The sequence below is a fragment of the Lissotriton helveticus genome, chromosome 4_2 (genome assembly GCF_964261635.1).
Source record: "Lissotriton helveticus chromosome 4_2, aLisHel1.1, whole genome shotgun sequence".
NCBI lineage: Eukaryota > Metazoa > Chordata > Amphibia > Caudata > Salamandridae > Lissotriton > Lissotriton helveticus.
In genome coordinates this window covers 88,549,083-88,563,689 of record NC_136064.1, presented here as the reverse complement: position 1 = coordinate 88,563,689, position 14,607 = coordinate 88,549,083, and the positions used below count along the sequence as shown (strand labels likewise).

Below are 14,607 nucleotides of genomic sequence, written 5' to 3'. Positions count from 1 at the left end.
ACGACTGAGATCATGAGAAAGTAAGAAGATAATCTGAGACTGGAATGGCTGTTTCATGGTGTACAGGCGTGCTCTGCTGCCCCGTGTACCTGACTGCGTGTATCTGGTATCCTGACTTTTCATTTTTGGGCTAGGCGTCATGTTAATCTTGAATGTGTAGAGATCTTGGTCCGCCTTTGATATAAGTAGGTCCTGGACTTGTCCTTGTGTGACGAGTCAGGTCTTCTTTACTTCTCAATCAATAAATCAGGATTTATAAAGAGCGGCTAATCACCCGCGAGGGTATCCAGCAGTGCTTAATTTCAGCCTGTGGTTTCCAGGTGCTCAGCTCTGCCACTTAATTGTCAACACTGGCACCTATGTCAGTCTGCCACATGGTGGCGCTGTTTGTGTAATTTAGAGATGAGCAGAACAAGTTGTTTATTAATGCAATATGCATTAAAAATAACTATTACCTGCCACCCAAGCTGCTCTTAGAGATTTGGCGGCTTGAAATAGTCTCAATTGTCCCACTTGTCGGCGTGTGATGGTTAGCAGTTGTGCTGGTACTGTCATTGGCAGCTCAGGCAGGGGCAATGGGTGGTGTGGGCTGCAGTGACCTCCTGAGGTGGGCCCTGGCACTGTCCAGGTGCCCGCTGCTGATGGAGGGCTCAGTTGAACAGCCAGGCGGCATCGCTTCAAGGCGCTGCTGGTCAGGGTTCCCTTGTGAGATTTGTAGTTTCTCTTCTGTATTTTGCAATCCTGGAACAAGGTCAATAAGAGATCTGATCTACAAGAGCTTACAGGATCTGGTAGAAATCATGACTGGGCTTTGTAAACATGTAGTAAAACCACCAGGCTGCAAATCAGCAACGCAAGAGTCCACTCTGCAGACACTCAAGAGTCAACCTACATTCTGCAAGGGTCACGTTTGTTGTTGATTTGCACTTCTGATTGTGCTTTTTAATACCATAATGTATTAAATATGTTTAAATGTCTGGTAATTACTTATATTGCCATGTGCATTATGATGACGTGTTTATTGACTATGCAATAAAATGGTCTTTACAGTGCAGAAGGGTCGAGGGGGGGTGCAGCAGATCAGAGCAGTGAGAGTTTAATACACCGGGGAAGGACTGAGGTGTGTGTGTGAGGGGGGGGCCGTGGGGGGGGGGGGCTGGGCGGAGCTGTCAGGCCAGAGCTGAAGTGACAGGGGATGAGTTGACACAGGAAGAGGAGGCTGCAAAGAGCTGTAAGACAGTTGAATCAATGGAGACGAGCAGAGACAGGACACTAGGTCTGGGTGCACAGAGCTTAATCCACTGGAGAAAGGCTGAGACCAGAGGTCGAAGTGGGCGGGGTCCTTTAGGAACAGCGTTCCCAGGCTTTTTTACTTTTATCAAAACCGTTCCCATACTTTTTGTTGAATAACGGTTTCTGCACTTTTAATGACAACCTTGAGTTGCTTCGGATTAAAAGGACAGCAGTGGGTCCCTGGCACTGTGAAGGTTAGTTTAACTTGCAGCTGTTTTCCATTAGTGCTGGGGGTGCTAATATTCTGCGTGCAGTTATTTCTAGGTGAAAGCCTAACAATATATGTATAGAGTATTTTTTTCTTTTTAGTTATGCATCTTCCTTTTCCCCCACATTCGCTGACTCCACCCCCACACTCACTGACCCCGCCCCCCATGTCTGCTTAGGAACACAGGTCCCACACATTTTGTAACCCTTCGACCACTTGTTGATACAGGGAGTGGGGGGGCTGCATGGGGTGGTGCAAGCATCTGAGGTTGAGGCCACACAGAGCAGGAGGGGTGGAGCAGGTCTGTGCAGGAGTAGACCATGTTGGAGCTGGACTGAAAGAGGGGGAGACCTTGTCAGGAAGGAAGTTGGTCCCCATGGTTGACCATCTAATGGGAGAGGGTGTGGAATAACGGCCAGAGCTGCCCACTTGGAGCTAGGGAACCAGGGTCGAGTCTCGGCGTCAGCTCAACATCCTGTGATTCTGGGCAAATTACATCATCTACCCGTTCCCACGAACAGCGCCTAGAGACCCTTACGGCTGATTAGCCGCTATACAAATCCAGTGTTATTCGTGGGCGGGAAAGATCCGCTATCATTGGGGTGCAGGGGTCCTCTCTATCGACTGGACCCCGGGGCCACTACACTATTGATAGCCAGGCTTAGAAGGGGCGCTATGTCGTACTACGACGAACCTACAGCGCCCCTGGGGGGAGGAATGTAGGACAACAGGGCCGGCTAAAAAAAAACGTTTAATTGAACTGAATGGAAATGAGAAAAGAGGAGAGAGGGCAGCCCAAGAAAACGGGGGAGGGGGTAACAGGGAAATGGAGAAAGAGACAAAGGGAGGAAGAAAAGAGAGAGAAAGAGACAGCAAGAGAGACAGAGGGAGGAAGGAAAAAAACGTTGTAATATGAGAGATAGAGAAAATGAGAGAGGGGGACATACGAGAGAAAAAGTGCAAGGAAAAAAGAAACAGAGATGGGGAGGAGGGCGACCGAGTGAGAGAGGGCGGAGAGCGAGAGAATGAGAGGGGTGGGAGAGAGAGGGGGTCCCAAAGAAAGAGCGCAGGTTAACTAGGGATGCTGGGGGCAAGGAACTTGCTAGGACCCCACCAACCCCACCCACCCCCACCCACCCCCACTGAGTCTCCGGTGCACTCTTCTCTCTGCATGCACCGAACCTGCATACCCTGAGCTCTGGTAATGCAGCAGCACCCCTGAAATGAGAGTGTACCCCTAAAAGCTGGGTGCCCGGCACCCCTCCGAAGCGGCTCTCCTCCTGCCCCAGAACCACACCTGCCCCCGGGGCGAGGCGCAGTGAGCAATTCATGACCAGTGAACAAATTCAAGGCATCAACAGGTGAAATATATTTATTACAAAAATAAATTAATGCATCGAAAAAAGCAATGTACAGTGAATAAAAAATATATTTACGAATGTCCATCAAAGTGTCTCTTTTTATCCGGGAGCCACGCCCCAAGTACAGAAGATAAAGTAGGGTTGTTCTATTTACAGCAGGTGCGCAGCCCCCGTGCTGACGCGAGGTGGCGCTGTGATCCGACCCACAAGCAGCTGATGCCTCAGTGCGCCCCGAGGGCTGCCGGGGGTCACTCAAGGCGCTGCTCGGGAGCAGTGCCCTCTGCCTGCAGTCACGTGTGTCCCACGGGCCCCCCCGGGTCTATAAATAACATTAATATCTCGTTTTAAATGAATCATCGTTTTAAATGAATCTCCTTCTCAGGGTCTCAGGGCTGGTTGGAGCTCAGGACAGGGTGTGAGGAGGCGGCATCCGTTCCCCATGCTGGGTGCAGGCCGGCATGCCACCCCTCCCCACCCGGGGGCTTTTGTTTCTATCCAGGCCTCCAGCAGGCCACTTTCTCTGCCCACACCCCTAATTTGCCATCCATCAATCCCAGCCTGGCAGTCCATAGACACTGGACCGCACCATCTCCGGGTCCTCCAGGGGTGTCAAACGATTTGTCCAAACGGGAGAGGGAACACATAAAGTTGTCCAAGAGGTCATAGCATTGTCCATTTTCCAAAGATGGGGGTGGACGAATACGCGAAAGGGGTTGAATGCGATTTCCCCGCCTATTTCGCCCCCGCCCCCTGTGCACAGCAGCACGTCCGCCCAGGGCGGCCTGCAGCTAGGATAGGTCCAGTATGTGAACAGGGATGGTCGTTGTGTCTGTGGGTCCCAGGGTGTCTGTGCGTCCCTAACTGAAGCAGTTGGAGGGGGTCTGCCCCCCACGCAGCGCACCGAGGCCTCACTTGCACACGTAGCGCTCCACGGTCCGCTCACACTTCTTGCACGTGACGTAGCAGCACCAGTGGTACTTGCACTGGCACCGCTCCACCACGGTCTCCGCGAAGACGTTGTAGCCTCGTCCGCAGCACATCAGGTGGCAGCTGTCGCTTCCTACGGACGTCTTGTTGCAGAGCCTGGGGGGGAGGAAGAGACAGGGCACGGTTAGTTGGGGGTCTCAGGGGAACTGCTTCCGTTTAAGCTCCCTTCACTGCTAGAGTGAGAACATGCAGGGCCCGATTCACAGAACTAACATAAGACAAAATCCTAAACTTACTACCATTTTGGTATTCACAGAGGCACTTACTCGTTTCGGTATTCACAGAAGTTAGGAGTCCTAACTTTGAGACTCCTAAATGCCTTCTGTGAATACCGAAAGTTAGGATTTTTCTCTTTTAGGTGTAGTAAAGTTAGGACCCCTAAACTGAGAAAAATCCTAACTTTAAGACTCTCGGTATTCACAGAAGGTATTTAGGAGTCTCAAAGTTAGGACTCCTAACTTCTGTGAATACCGAAACGAGTAAGTGCCTCTGTGAATACCAAAATGAGTAAGTGCCTTCTGTGAATACCAAAATGGCAGTAAGTTTAGGATTTTGTCTTGCCCAGCCTCACTACTGCAGCCCTAAATGGTCATGTATAATGTAAAAATGTAGTAAGCACTTTGGTGGTAAAGCGGAGCAGGGAAAGCTAGGGACCAAACACAGAGATGTGCGGAGGGTTAGCAAATACCACACTCTGACCACTAGGTGACACTAATGAACTAGATTCCTGAAGGCTATAGACCGGGCTTCTGGAATTATGTGGCAGGGGAGGGCCAAATTATGCACCAGGGTTGAGTAAATTATGTGGCAAGAAAAAGCACATAATGATGCACATTTTGTGATAGTATTACTTCATTATTTTGACATTTATTAACACTGTCTGGGCACAGGTTGAATCTCATTAGCACAAGTTCAATGCACAAATATAACAATAAACTAAAGAAAGGTGACCAGTTAACCTTTACAAAGGACCTTCCACTGGGTGGCGACACGTGTTGTTGTATTTTTACTAACTTTTGAACCGTTTGAGCTAAAAAACATAGGGGCACGTGTACAAGAAAATGGAGCAGCAAGGAACAGCGGTAAATTTTGCAGCACCGCGCTGCATCATTTAAAAAATGCAACAATGCACTTTATTTACAAGAATACAACACACCCATGTTTTCCCTTGCACTGGCACTTAAAATAGCTGCCTAGTGCCAATACAGACAGCCTTGTTCCATAAAGCAAGGGTGCCTGTGTTGCAGCGATGAGTTTATGTATTGGAATGTGGCCTTTCCTGCACATAAACAATCAATAATGGCGATTTGCTACTTCATGTGAGCTGCAGAACGTAGCACACATAGAACAAGGCGATGCAGCGCATGCGCAGCGTTCGCTAGGCGAGACCTAAAAAGCAAAAACAAAGAGAAATACAAGTATTTCTCCTCGTTGCACCAATCTAATGTCTGCTTTTAAATGGGGTTAATTTTGGGCGGCGCCACAAATTTTACATCCTTGTAAGCCCGGGGTAGCAGAAAAAACAATGGGTGTTCCAGTGGAATGCCCACAGCAACACCAATTGCACCCCCTATCGTGCAAATACCTGCGTGAAAGGGTTCCATATCTATAAAGCGACATTAAGCCACAAAAAGTGGCTTAACACTGGTTTGTAAATATGGTGCAGGGCACTGCACCACATGAACGTCGAAAAAAGTAACATTACAGTGGCGCTATACATAGGCCCCAAAAAATGTGGGAAATTAAAATCTGCAGATGATGGTTTATGTGGCAAATGCAGCAAATCTACAACTATGCTAAAATCTATGCAGCCGCACAATCGCATACGTCCAGTGGCTCTGGCTAAGGATTATGGTGTGAATATAATGTTTTGTGTCTGGAGGTTGGTATACAACCTTTACAACGAATCTTTTACCACGCACTACCATTACAATGCGGTCATTACAACGCAAACCATTACAACGCATTGCGCTGAGGGGCGCTCTAGGATAGGGAATAGGTTAATTTACTATCCAATAACCTTCCCTAGTGTCCACGGGGACTGGAGTTGGAATAGTAAATTAAACTATTCACTATCCAGCACCCCAAAGCGCTATGCGGTGTATGGTATGCGTGGTAAAAACCGCGTTGTAATGGTATGCGTGGTAAAAGTATGCGTTGTAACGTCATACATCCCTGAAGGTTCAAAGCTCCTCACAAAAGTCACTGAGCGATAGTGACTGCCCACACTTACATTTGCCGTTAAATAACACCTCTATAGAAGAGAGCTCATGGTCTCCGCATACATACAACAGAAGACTGGCCCTGGATGTCTCACTGGGGTCCTTACCTGTCCTGCGTCCCGTAGGACCCCACTTTGGGGTTCTTGTTGCAGTAGTCGGGGGAGCTGACCATGTAGACCAGCTCAGCGTCCCTCACGGGCCGGATGTCCAGTTCCTTGGGCACCAGCTGCCTCCGGATGCCCATGTGGCGGTGAATGACCTTGGTGGCACCAAGGTATTTGGACTTGAGGTCGTCAGCGATGTCTCGGAGGTCATGCAGGCCTTTCCAGCAAGTCTTGACGGAGCAGGACCCCGACACACCATGGCACTTGCATTTGGTCTCCAGGGAGTCGATCAGGACCTGAGAGAGAAGGAAAGATGTCTGTGAGGACTTCACATCTCAAGGTGGGCATCCTTTACTCAACATCATCTGTATGTTGTTGGGCACCACTGATGTGCCCCTGGCTCTGAGCTGGGGTGGAACATGGAAGACTACAGTCCAAAAGACCAGACCCCCTGTGAACTGCAAGAAATATATGAGAGGAGATGGTGCCAGCAAGAGGCAGACCCTACTGTAACTTGTGGTCTATGGAAACCTTCCCCACTGGGAAGCAGCCTTTTCAACGCGACCGTGAGAAAGCATGCAGTAACATTGCATGCCGATGCAACGAAAAAGGTTTGCAGCAGTGGGTAGAAGGTGTTGGATTTAACTCCTTATTATATCAAACAAAAAGGCTCAGGGGGAGAGAAATGTTAAAAATTGGAAAGATATCCAATAACAGGAAAGAAATATTGGTTAGAGAAGCCCTTCACAACAGCCTAATGGTATCAAAATTACACATTTATTTATTTTAACATTTCAAAATAATTTTTCTGTTATTCTGTTATTGGATATCTTTCCAATTTTTAACATTTCTCTCCCCCTGAGCCTTTTTGTTTGATATAATAATTATTTATCCCGGGTTCGGGGTTTGTGGACAGCCCCTGTGGTTGCTAATCATCGGATTTAACTCCAACACCTTCCCTACTGTTGCACAAACTGGAGTTGGAATGGAAAATTAATCTAGTCCAACTTCCAGCGCTCCCCCGACAGAAAGTCGGAGTAAAGTTTGGCGTTGCAAGGGCCTGCGATGTAATGGCATGCGTTGTAGCGTCACATATCCTACCCACCAGAGAGGACCTTCTCAGGTGGCACCTTAGACATCCTCTTCCCCACCACAAACTTTCTAATACAGTATCTTACTGCTACACACACCACATCCACCAATGGTTGCTACAGACAGGCACACACAAATGTACCACCACCACTGGCACCACCAACACCGCTGCCACCACCACCACCACATCCTACTACCTCACCTACACATTTCTCCACTCAGCCCAAACAACACACCTTCTCCTGCTGCCCGCCCACCACACACCAAGGCACAAATGTAAAGTCAACATATGTGGCGAGGTGACGCTCACCTGTCTGCCCACCGCATTGTTATGAAGGTTCATCAACTTGGTGGCTTGGGACCCAGATTTAGTGAACTTCATGGGCGCGTCGGCGAAGGCGGCCCCCAGCTGCAGGCCATAGCGCAGGTTGTCCCCGCAGCCGCCCCACCTGAAGTTGGGCCCTGGTACTTCCGCGGGCACAGATCCGCATGAGCATGTGGGCAGCTCCCCTGCTGCGCAAGCGCGTGAGATGGAGTGTGAAACCGCCGCAGAGGCTAGCGCATACACAAAAGCGGCTTCCCTAGTCCCTTAGAAGAAAAAAAAAATGCATGTTAGTATTCTTCAAAATTGTAAAGTGATTGGTAGTTCAAAGTGTACAGATTTAGTAATTTTATATAGTTATTTTACATTAAAGTCAGCCGGGCCCTCTGCAGGGAAGAGCGGTGGGGCCGGCTGGGGGGATTTTAGAGATGACCACGAGGGAAAATTAATGATTTATTTAATTTTCCCTTGCGGTCGCCTCTCGAAAGCCCCCCCCCCCAGAGCCGGCTTTACCACTCTTACCTGCAGCAGAGGTGGCTAGTTAAAGTTACTGTAAATAAGGTAATAATATAGGTTCTGTAAATCATTTATTTTATTTGAGGTTTTTAAAGCCGTCTTGTAAAGTGTTGTAATGTGCATGTACCACACCCTGCAATATTGTATTAACAAGCATGTACGTGAATTGAAAGCTGTGATGCCAGGAGGTGGACAGGGCAGTGCTTAATTAGAGCCGGTGGTTTCCGGTACTCGACAATGGGAACTTAATTGTCAACACCAGTGCTTGTGACAGTCTGCCACAAGATGGCGCTGTCTATCTAATTTAGAGATGGCACAACAATTAATTATTAATTCTCAATATACATTAAAAATGACTATAAACTGCCGCCCAGTGCATAATATGTGAAATATTAAGAGCCAGGGCTCTGACCAGGAGGCCATGCAGCTTGCCCACCCTTCGTCCTTGTCATCGCTGCCAAAACAGCTATTACCATCACTCTCGCATGTAAATGCAACACTTCAGATTATTCCAGGTGCCCAGAGCTAAAGGGGTGGCTGGGCGGCAGGGCAATTTTAATGTATATTGTATTCCTAAACAACCGTTGTTCTGCTCATCTCTAAATGAGATGAGCAGCGCCACCATGTGGTAGACTGTTCTATGTATGGTGTTGACAATTAGGTGCCGAGCACCGGAAACCAATTAAGTGCTGGTGCTGAGCACTGGAAAGCCCCGGCTCAAATTAAGCACTTCGGCGGCACTGCCAGCAAGGGTCAAAGGTCACCTACCTTTCATGAGGTCCGGGGCGTAGTCGGGGGCGAGCTCGATGGACGAGCAGTTCCAGCGCATGTCGGAGAAGGCCCCCTGGCAGGCCAGCTTGGTCTGGGCGGCGGCGTGCACGATGGTGGGCATGACCTCCAGGTTCCGCTTGCACAGCTGGTACTGGTCCGGGAGCAGCCCGTCCAGCAGGCGGCAGTGCTGGCTCTCGTTCCAGCCCACTGCGCTGCCGTTCGCCGTCAGGCCACTGGGGGGAGACAAGCGCACAGGTTAGAAACCACAGGGAAAACACAGGCTCCCGCAGGACAAATCTCAAACTACAGGGAAAACACAGGCTCCCACAGGACCCTACTCAAACTACAGGGAAAACACAGGCTCCCACGGGACCCTACTCAAAGTACAGGGAAAACACAGGCTCCCACAGGACCCTACTCAAACTACAGGGAAAACACAGGCTCCCACAGGACCCTACTCATGAAACTGAGCATGGGCTTTCAATGAGAGCTCAATGGGCAACAGACAATCACAGACAAAAAACGTATAAGTGTAGCGATGTAGGTGCCTACAAGTGGCGGTGCACCACCTGAAAATAGTTAGGGGCAGATTTACAAGCCCCTTGCGCCATATTTGCGTCATTTTTTATGTGAGAAAAATGACGCAAATGTGGCGCAAGGGGCTTGTAAATCTGTGCCTTAGTGCATTGCACCCAAGCAGGTAAAACCGCTCAGTGGGTTGTGCGCCCTCTGTGAAGAGATTAGTGCAAGTTCTTCCTTGAAAGGATTCGAGGTACAGAAAGAACTAAAAGAAGTGCAGAAAGGAGGAATAGAGGTGCAGGAAGAGGTAACAGGGATGAAGAAATAGGAAAGTGGGATGGAGAAAGAGGCAAAAGGGATGCAGAAAGAAGCAAGAGGTGCAGAAAGAAACAAAAGAAGTGCAGAAAGAAACACTTTAAAAACTCCTTACATGCCCAATCAACACCTACGTCAGAAACAAACGAAAAAATAATATTTTTGAGTATAACGTGAAGAAAATAACGACTCCAGGAGGTGTCTCCCGTGTACGGGGCGCACGCCAAGGCCGCACCGTAAAACTGCCGTGCACTTGCAATTCCAGTCGAGAGCCATCTACCCTCGTGCCACTACACCCCCCCCCTCCCTCAGCACAGCTCTCAGACTAACAGACAACTGGGGGGCTGGATGATCTTAGGCAGCATTATAAAAGTAAGGCAGCTCGGTGGGTCAATGCTCCTGCTACAATGATCTGCATTCAATTCGAAGATCCAGTGGTCAGATCCAAGCACGGTCAACCAACCCGTTCATCCTTCTGGAGTAGATACAATTGGCACCGTTGTCTAAGGTAGCAATAGCGCCCATTCCAATTCTCTGAAGATGCCAGACTAGCAACAGGGGCTTTATTTATTTTTTAAAGAAGATGTAATATTAGTTGTCCGAGCCCAACATATGTAAGGCCACCATACATGTTAGTGCAACAGGAATCAGGTGTACTAATTCTCTAATCCAAAGCAACCCTCTAACTCGCACCTCTCAAACAAGTCTCTGACGCCAACACATACCCCACTGAGATTGCACGGTGCCCCACAAACAGTTGAGGAAACAAAACGCGCAGCGATGGCGCCCCCTGTTGGCCTAGGCTATCCCTGCACACACAGCTAGGGAATGGGCTGACGGCCCGTGTTTAGCTGCAACTTGGGGCTCAGCCCCGCCTTCTGTTCCTACAAATCCCGAAAACATGCCATAGCACGGGTCCGACTTTATCTTATAATTTACCGTTCTCCGTTATGGCTGGGGCGGTAAGGGGACTCGGTGCCCGGTACCTGCTGGTGGCAGCCAGTGAGATGGGGCGCACAGCACCGGAGCCCCAGGTCGAGGCAGCCCACCCCCACCCACTCCTTCCTCTCGAAGCCCCAAGGCCCCGCCGCCCATAAACCCTCATGGCTGCTGGTGATTTAGTGCCACGCGTGAGTGTGCGCCGGGCCCTGCACCGGGCCGCCTTTGTGCTCCTATTAATAATTGCTCAGGGGGTGGGAGGCCTGGGGCGCGGGGGGCACATTCCAAGCTAATCAGGGCCACGCAGAGGGCCTCTCGGCACAAAGAGGCCAGCAGACCCGGCGGGGAAGCGGCCAGAAGCCAGCTGAGAGCAGGCAGCGCTGGGGCGAGGCGGGTGACAGCTGGGGGCAGCCCTGAGCGGGCTGAGGCCTGGAGGGGAGCCCTGAGCGGGCTGCACCAGGGAGAGCTGAGGCCTGGAGGGGAGCCCTGAGAGGGCTGCACAAGGGAGAGCTGAGGCCTGGAGGGGAGCCCTGTGCGGGCTGCACAAGGGAGAGCTGAGGCCTGGAGGGGAGCCCTGTGCGGGCTGCACAAGGGAGAGCTGAGGCCTGGAGGGGAGCCCTGAGCGGGCTGCACAAGGGAGAGCTGAGGCCTGGAGGGGAGCCCTGAGCGGGCTGCACAAGGGAGAGCTGAGGCCTGGAGGGGAGCCCTGAGCGGGCTGCACAAGGGAGAGCTGAGGCCTGGAGGGAGCTGTGTGTGTGCTGCACAAGGGAGAGCTGAGGCCTGGAGAAGAGCCCTGAGCGGGCTGAGGCCTGGAGGGGAGCCCTGTGCGGGCTGCACAAGGGAGAGCTGAGGCCTGGAGGGGAGCCCTGTGCGGGCTGCACAAGGGAGAGCTGAGGCCTGGAGGGGAGCCCTGTGCGGGCTGCACAAGGGAGAGCTGAGGCCTGGAGGGAGCTTTGTGCGGGCTGCACAAGGAAGGGGGTATGCTAAGGTAGACAGCCTACAGGCTGCACCCACCAGAAGGACGAGACCGGTGACAGGTGTCTGGTGAGGTGCAGTGCAGGGTGGGGTGCAGGCTGCTTGGGAGCTGTCGCAGGCACAGGGTCAGACTGATTTGCATATAGCCATGTCTGAACTGGGGTGGCAGAGTGGGCTAAAGAACGGTGATGGATTAAACCCAGATCTGTTGACTGGGTGTGAGTGTTTGATTGGTTCAGATGCTCCGTCCATCACCACCCCCTTTTGTACCGCTTTGTGCGCAGGCTGCAGCACCCTCAAGAAATGCACCGCGTGGGCACAATACACGTGTTTGAATCTAACACATAACACCATATCTGTTATAAGGCGGTGCCAAGCGCCTGCCAGCTGGGAGCTTTCAAGAGGTCTGTATAGAAAGAAGAGGCCGGCTCGTGCACGAGAACACGAGAATCAGGCATGGGATAGATTCAACCCCCTCCTTTCTGATGGACGAGCGCACAGACAGCCTCTTGTGGGAGCTAGCTGCACGCCCAGTGTGGAGGAATGCCAATGTATCACAGCTGCCCGTCCACCCCCTCACCCAGCTCCTGCCCACAGGGTGGCATAGAGCGCTTGGTTACAGCGCTCTGCCACCTGCGGAATCGATACATTGAACTGCCCACGCGCAGGTGATTGCGGGGTGCATTTAACGCGCGCGCGCAGTGCGGGCGCCCCAATGGCCTCGGGACACGCTGGTGTCATCCGAAGCAGGGCTCGTCCAGTAAGAGGGATATAAAGCGATTTATGGTTCAAAGGCCCACAAACAAACACTTGTAGACGACACCGGAAGTGTCCTCCAGCCCTGACCTTTCCACTCAGCTCACACCAAGAATTAAACCGGTTTAATTCTCAGCAGGTCACCCCCACTTCAGATAAGCGCAGCAATACTGGAATTTAACCCTCGCTCCCCCGTACCTTGGCCACCAAAACCCGGAGAGGGCTATTTTGAGACTCGCTGGCTCAAATCAGCTTAGAAATGGAGTGCCTCGCAGCCCAGGGCGGGAAGCGCTATATAAATGCAATTACAATACAATGATAAATAAAGTGATTTGCCTGTGAGATTCAGGGCGCTTTTTAAGTGCCGGATAAATCGCTTCTGTATCGATCGACCAAGCCCCCGCTGTTCATATACCATTGAACCCATAGATACTGGAATGTAAAGCGGTTTATTTCCCGGTTTCTACCCCTGTCTGCTGATACGAAATGCGTCTGGTTTCTCTGTCCCAGACCTTCAATCCATCCTAAGGGAATGGAGACCCCCCCCCCCCCCCCCGGAGTTTAACAAGCGACCCCAAAATTACGAAGCAGAAGCGATCTACATATACAATATTTCAGTGCATGCTTCTAGGGGTTTTAGAAAGTAGTGAACACAAAACTAAACAGTGTTTTAGAGACTCCCCCTACTCCCCCCCCCCCCAGAACACCGAGAACCCCTTCTTAGACCTTACTGCCTTCCTACTATGTAATGCAAATTCCTTCTGTTTATACAGTGTGTATGTAAAGCGCTCTGATACCTACGGGACAAGCTAGCGCTATATACAACTTTTAAAATAAAAAACATAAAAATTGGCGTTGTACAAGTCCCCCAGCACCCCAGCCAAGCACCCCACAGCCCCCCAAAAGGTCTCGAACTGGAATAAATCACTTACAGCCACTGGATGGCTCCACAGGTCGCGATGCAGTGCAGGAGGAGGGCGGCGGTGATAAGCAGGGGGGCTCTGAATCCGGGGGCCATAGTCCGGGGTGCAGGATCCGGGGGTTCAGGGGTGCCCAGGGAGCAGGGGAGGAAAGTCCAGCAGGGGAGACGGCCCGCCGCAGTCCCGGGAGACACAGACACCACTTCCAAAGAGGTCCACAAAGCCCTACTCCTGGGCACTGCTTGCTGGTGCTGTCTGTCCTTCCACTGCTGTCTGTCTGTCCTCGATCTGCCGTCTGTCCTGGTCGTCTGTCCTGGCTCTGCAGTCTGACCTGGCAGTGCTGTCTGTCTGTCCTGGTTCTGCCGTCTGTCCTGGCAGTGCTGTCCGTCTGTCCTGGCTCCGCAGACCCTCCTTCCCTGTCCACGTCTCTGCTCCTTTTCCCTGCCCCGCCGCTGCCCCTGGGCTTTAAAGCCCCCGTGACGTCACGGCCCTGTGCTAATCAGGTGCAATTACCAAACTCCCTGTGACAATGGGGCGGCCCTGCGGCCTGGTGTGAAACGGACCCCCCTGAGCCCCCGGCACACAAAGGAGCGTCTGGCCCCCGGACCCCCCCCGGGGAGCCAATCCACACCCTGGCAGGGCGGGGGCGGGGCCAGGTACAGAGATGCAGCACCCCGGGGTTCAAAGAGGCATCTTTAAAGGGCTGGGATCGAGGGGTCCCCACTGCAGGGGAACAGCACACATGAATGGGGGGTTCTCGGGGGGGGGGGCTGTATCGGCGGTGGGGGCCGAGGAAGTGCCCCAGCCAGGCAGCTAGAGGGAGTGGATTCAGGGGTTCGAGCCAGCATTAAGGGGTACAGGGGTGCCAACCACTGGGGCACACTCGCGACACTACAAACAGTGATACCGGGCACACTCACGGCAGGGCAAACAGTGGCCTGGTGCCTTTCTTTTTTTTAGGGGGGATGGGGGGGGGGGGGGGTTATATAGTGCTAACTCCAACGGAAGGTATCAAAGCGCTTTGATGAGCACCAGTTGCTTTACATGAGGACACATTCATTTTGAGGCGCGGGGAGATTAAGTGATTTGCCCAGAATCACAGGTTGTTGAGCGTCCCTGCCGAGACTGGAACCCAGTTCCTCGAGGTCGACCACTCTAGCCGTTGGGCCACACCCTCTCCCCCTATAGCGGATGAGCAAAAGAACATGGTCTCTTGACTGGGGGTGAATGTTTTGATTTGTTCTGCATTCCGTTCATCAATTGTGTGTCTTTTGCTTTCTCGCCCTAAGTGTGCAGGGTGAGCACAG

At 51.7% G+C, this 14,607-nt stretch overlaps 1 protein-coding gene across 1 annotated transcript; it reads right to left on the bottom strand.

The window, feature by feature from the left end:
- Positions 1–2,858: 2,858 nt before the first annotated feature.
- LOC144752047 (protein Wnt-11b-like) lies at positions 2,859–13,736 on the bottom strand. The gene is made up of 5 exons (XM_078639994.1): positions 13,313–13,736; positions 8,874–9,109; positions 7,578–7,855; positions 6,179–6,471; positions 2,859–3,945 (listed from the first exon to the last, which is right to left on the bottom strand). The coding sequence occupies exons 1-5, from the start codon at positions 13,396–13,398 to the stop codon at positions 3,771–3,773; spliced, it is 1,068 nt and encodes a 355-aa protein (XP_078496120.1). The 5' UTR covers positions 13,399–13,736; the 3' UTR covers positions 2,859–3,770.
- Between the last annotated feature and the right edge of the window lie 871 nt (positions 13,737–14,607).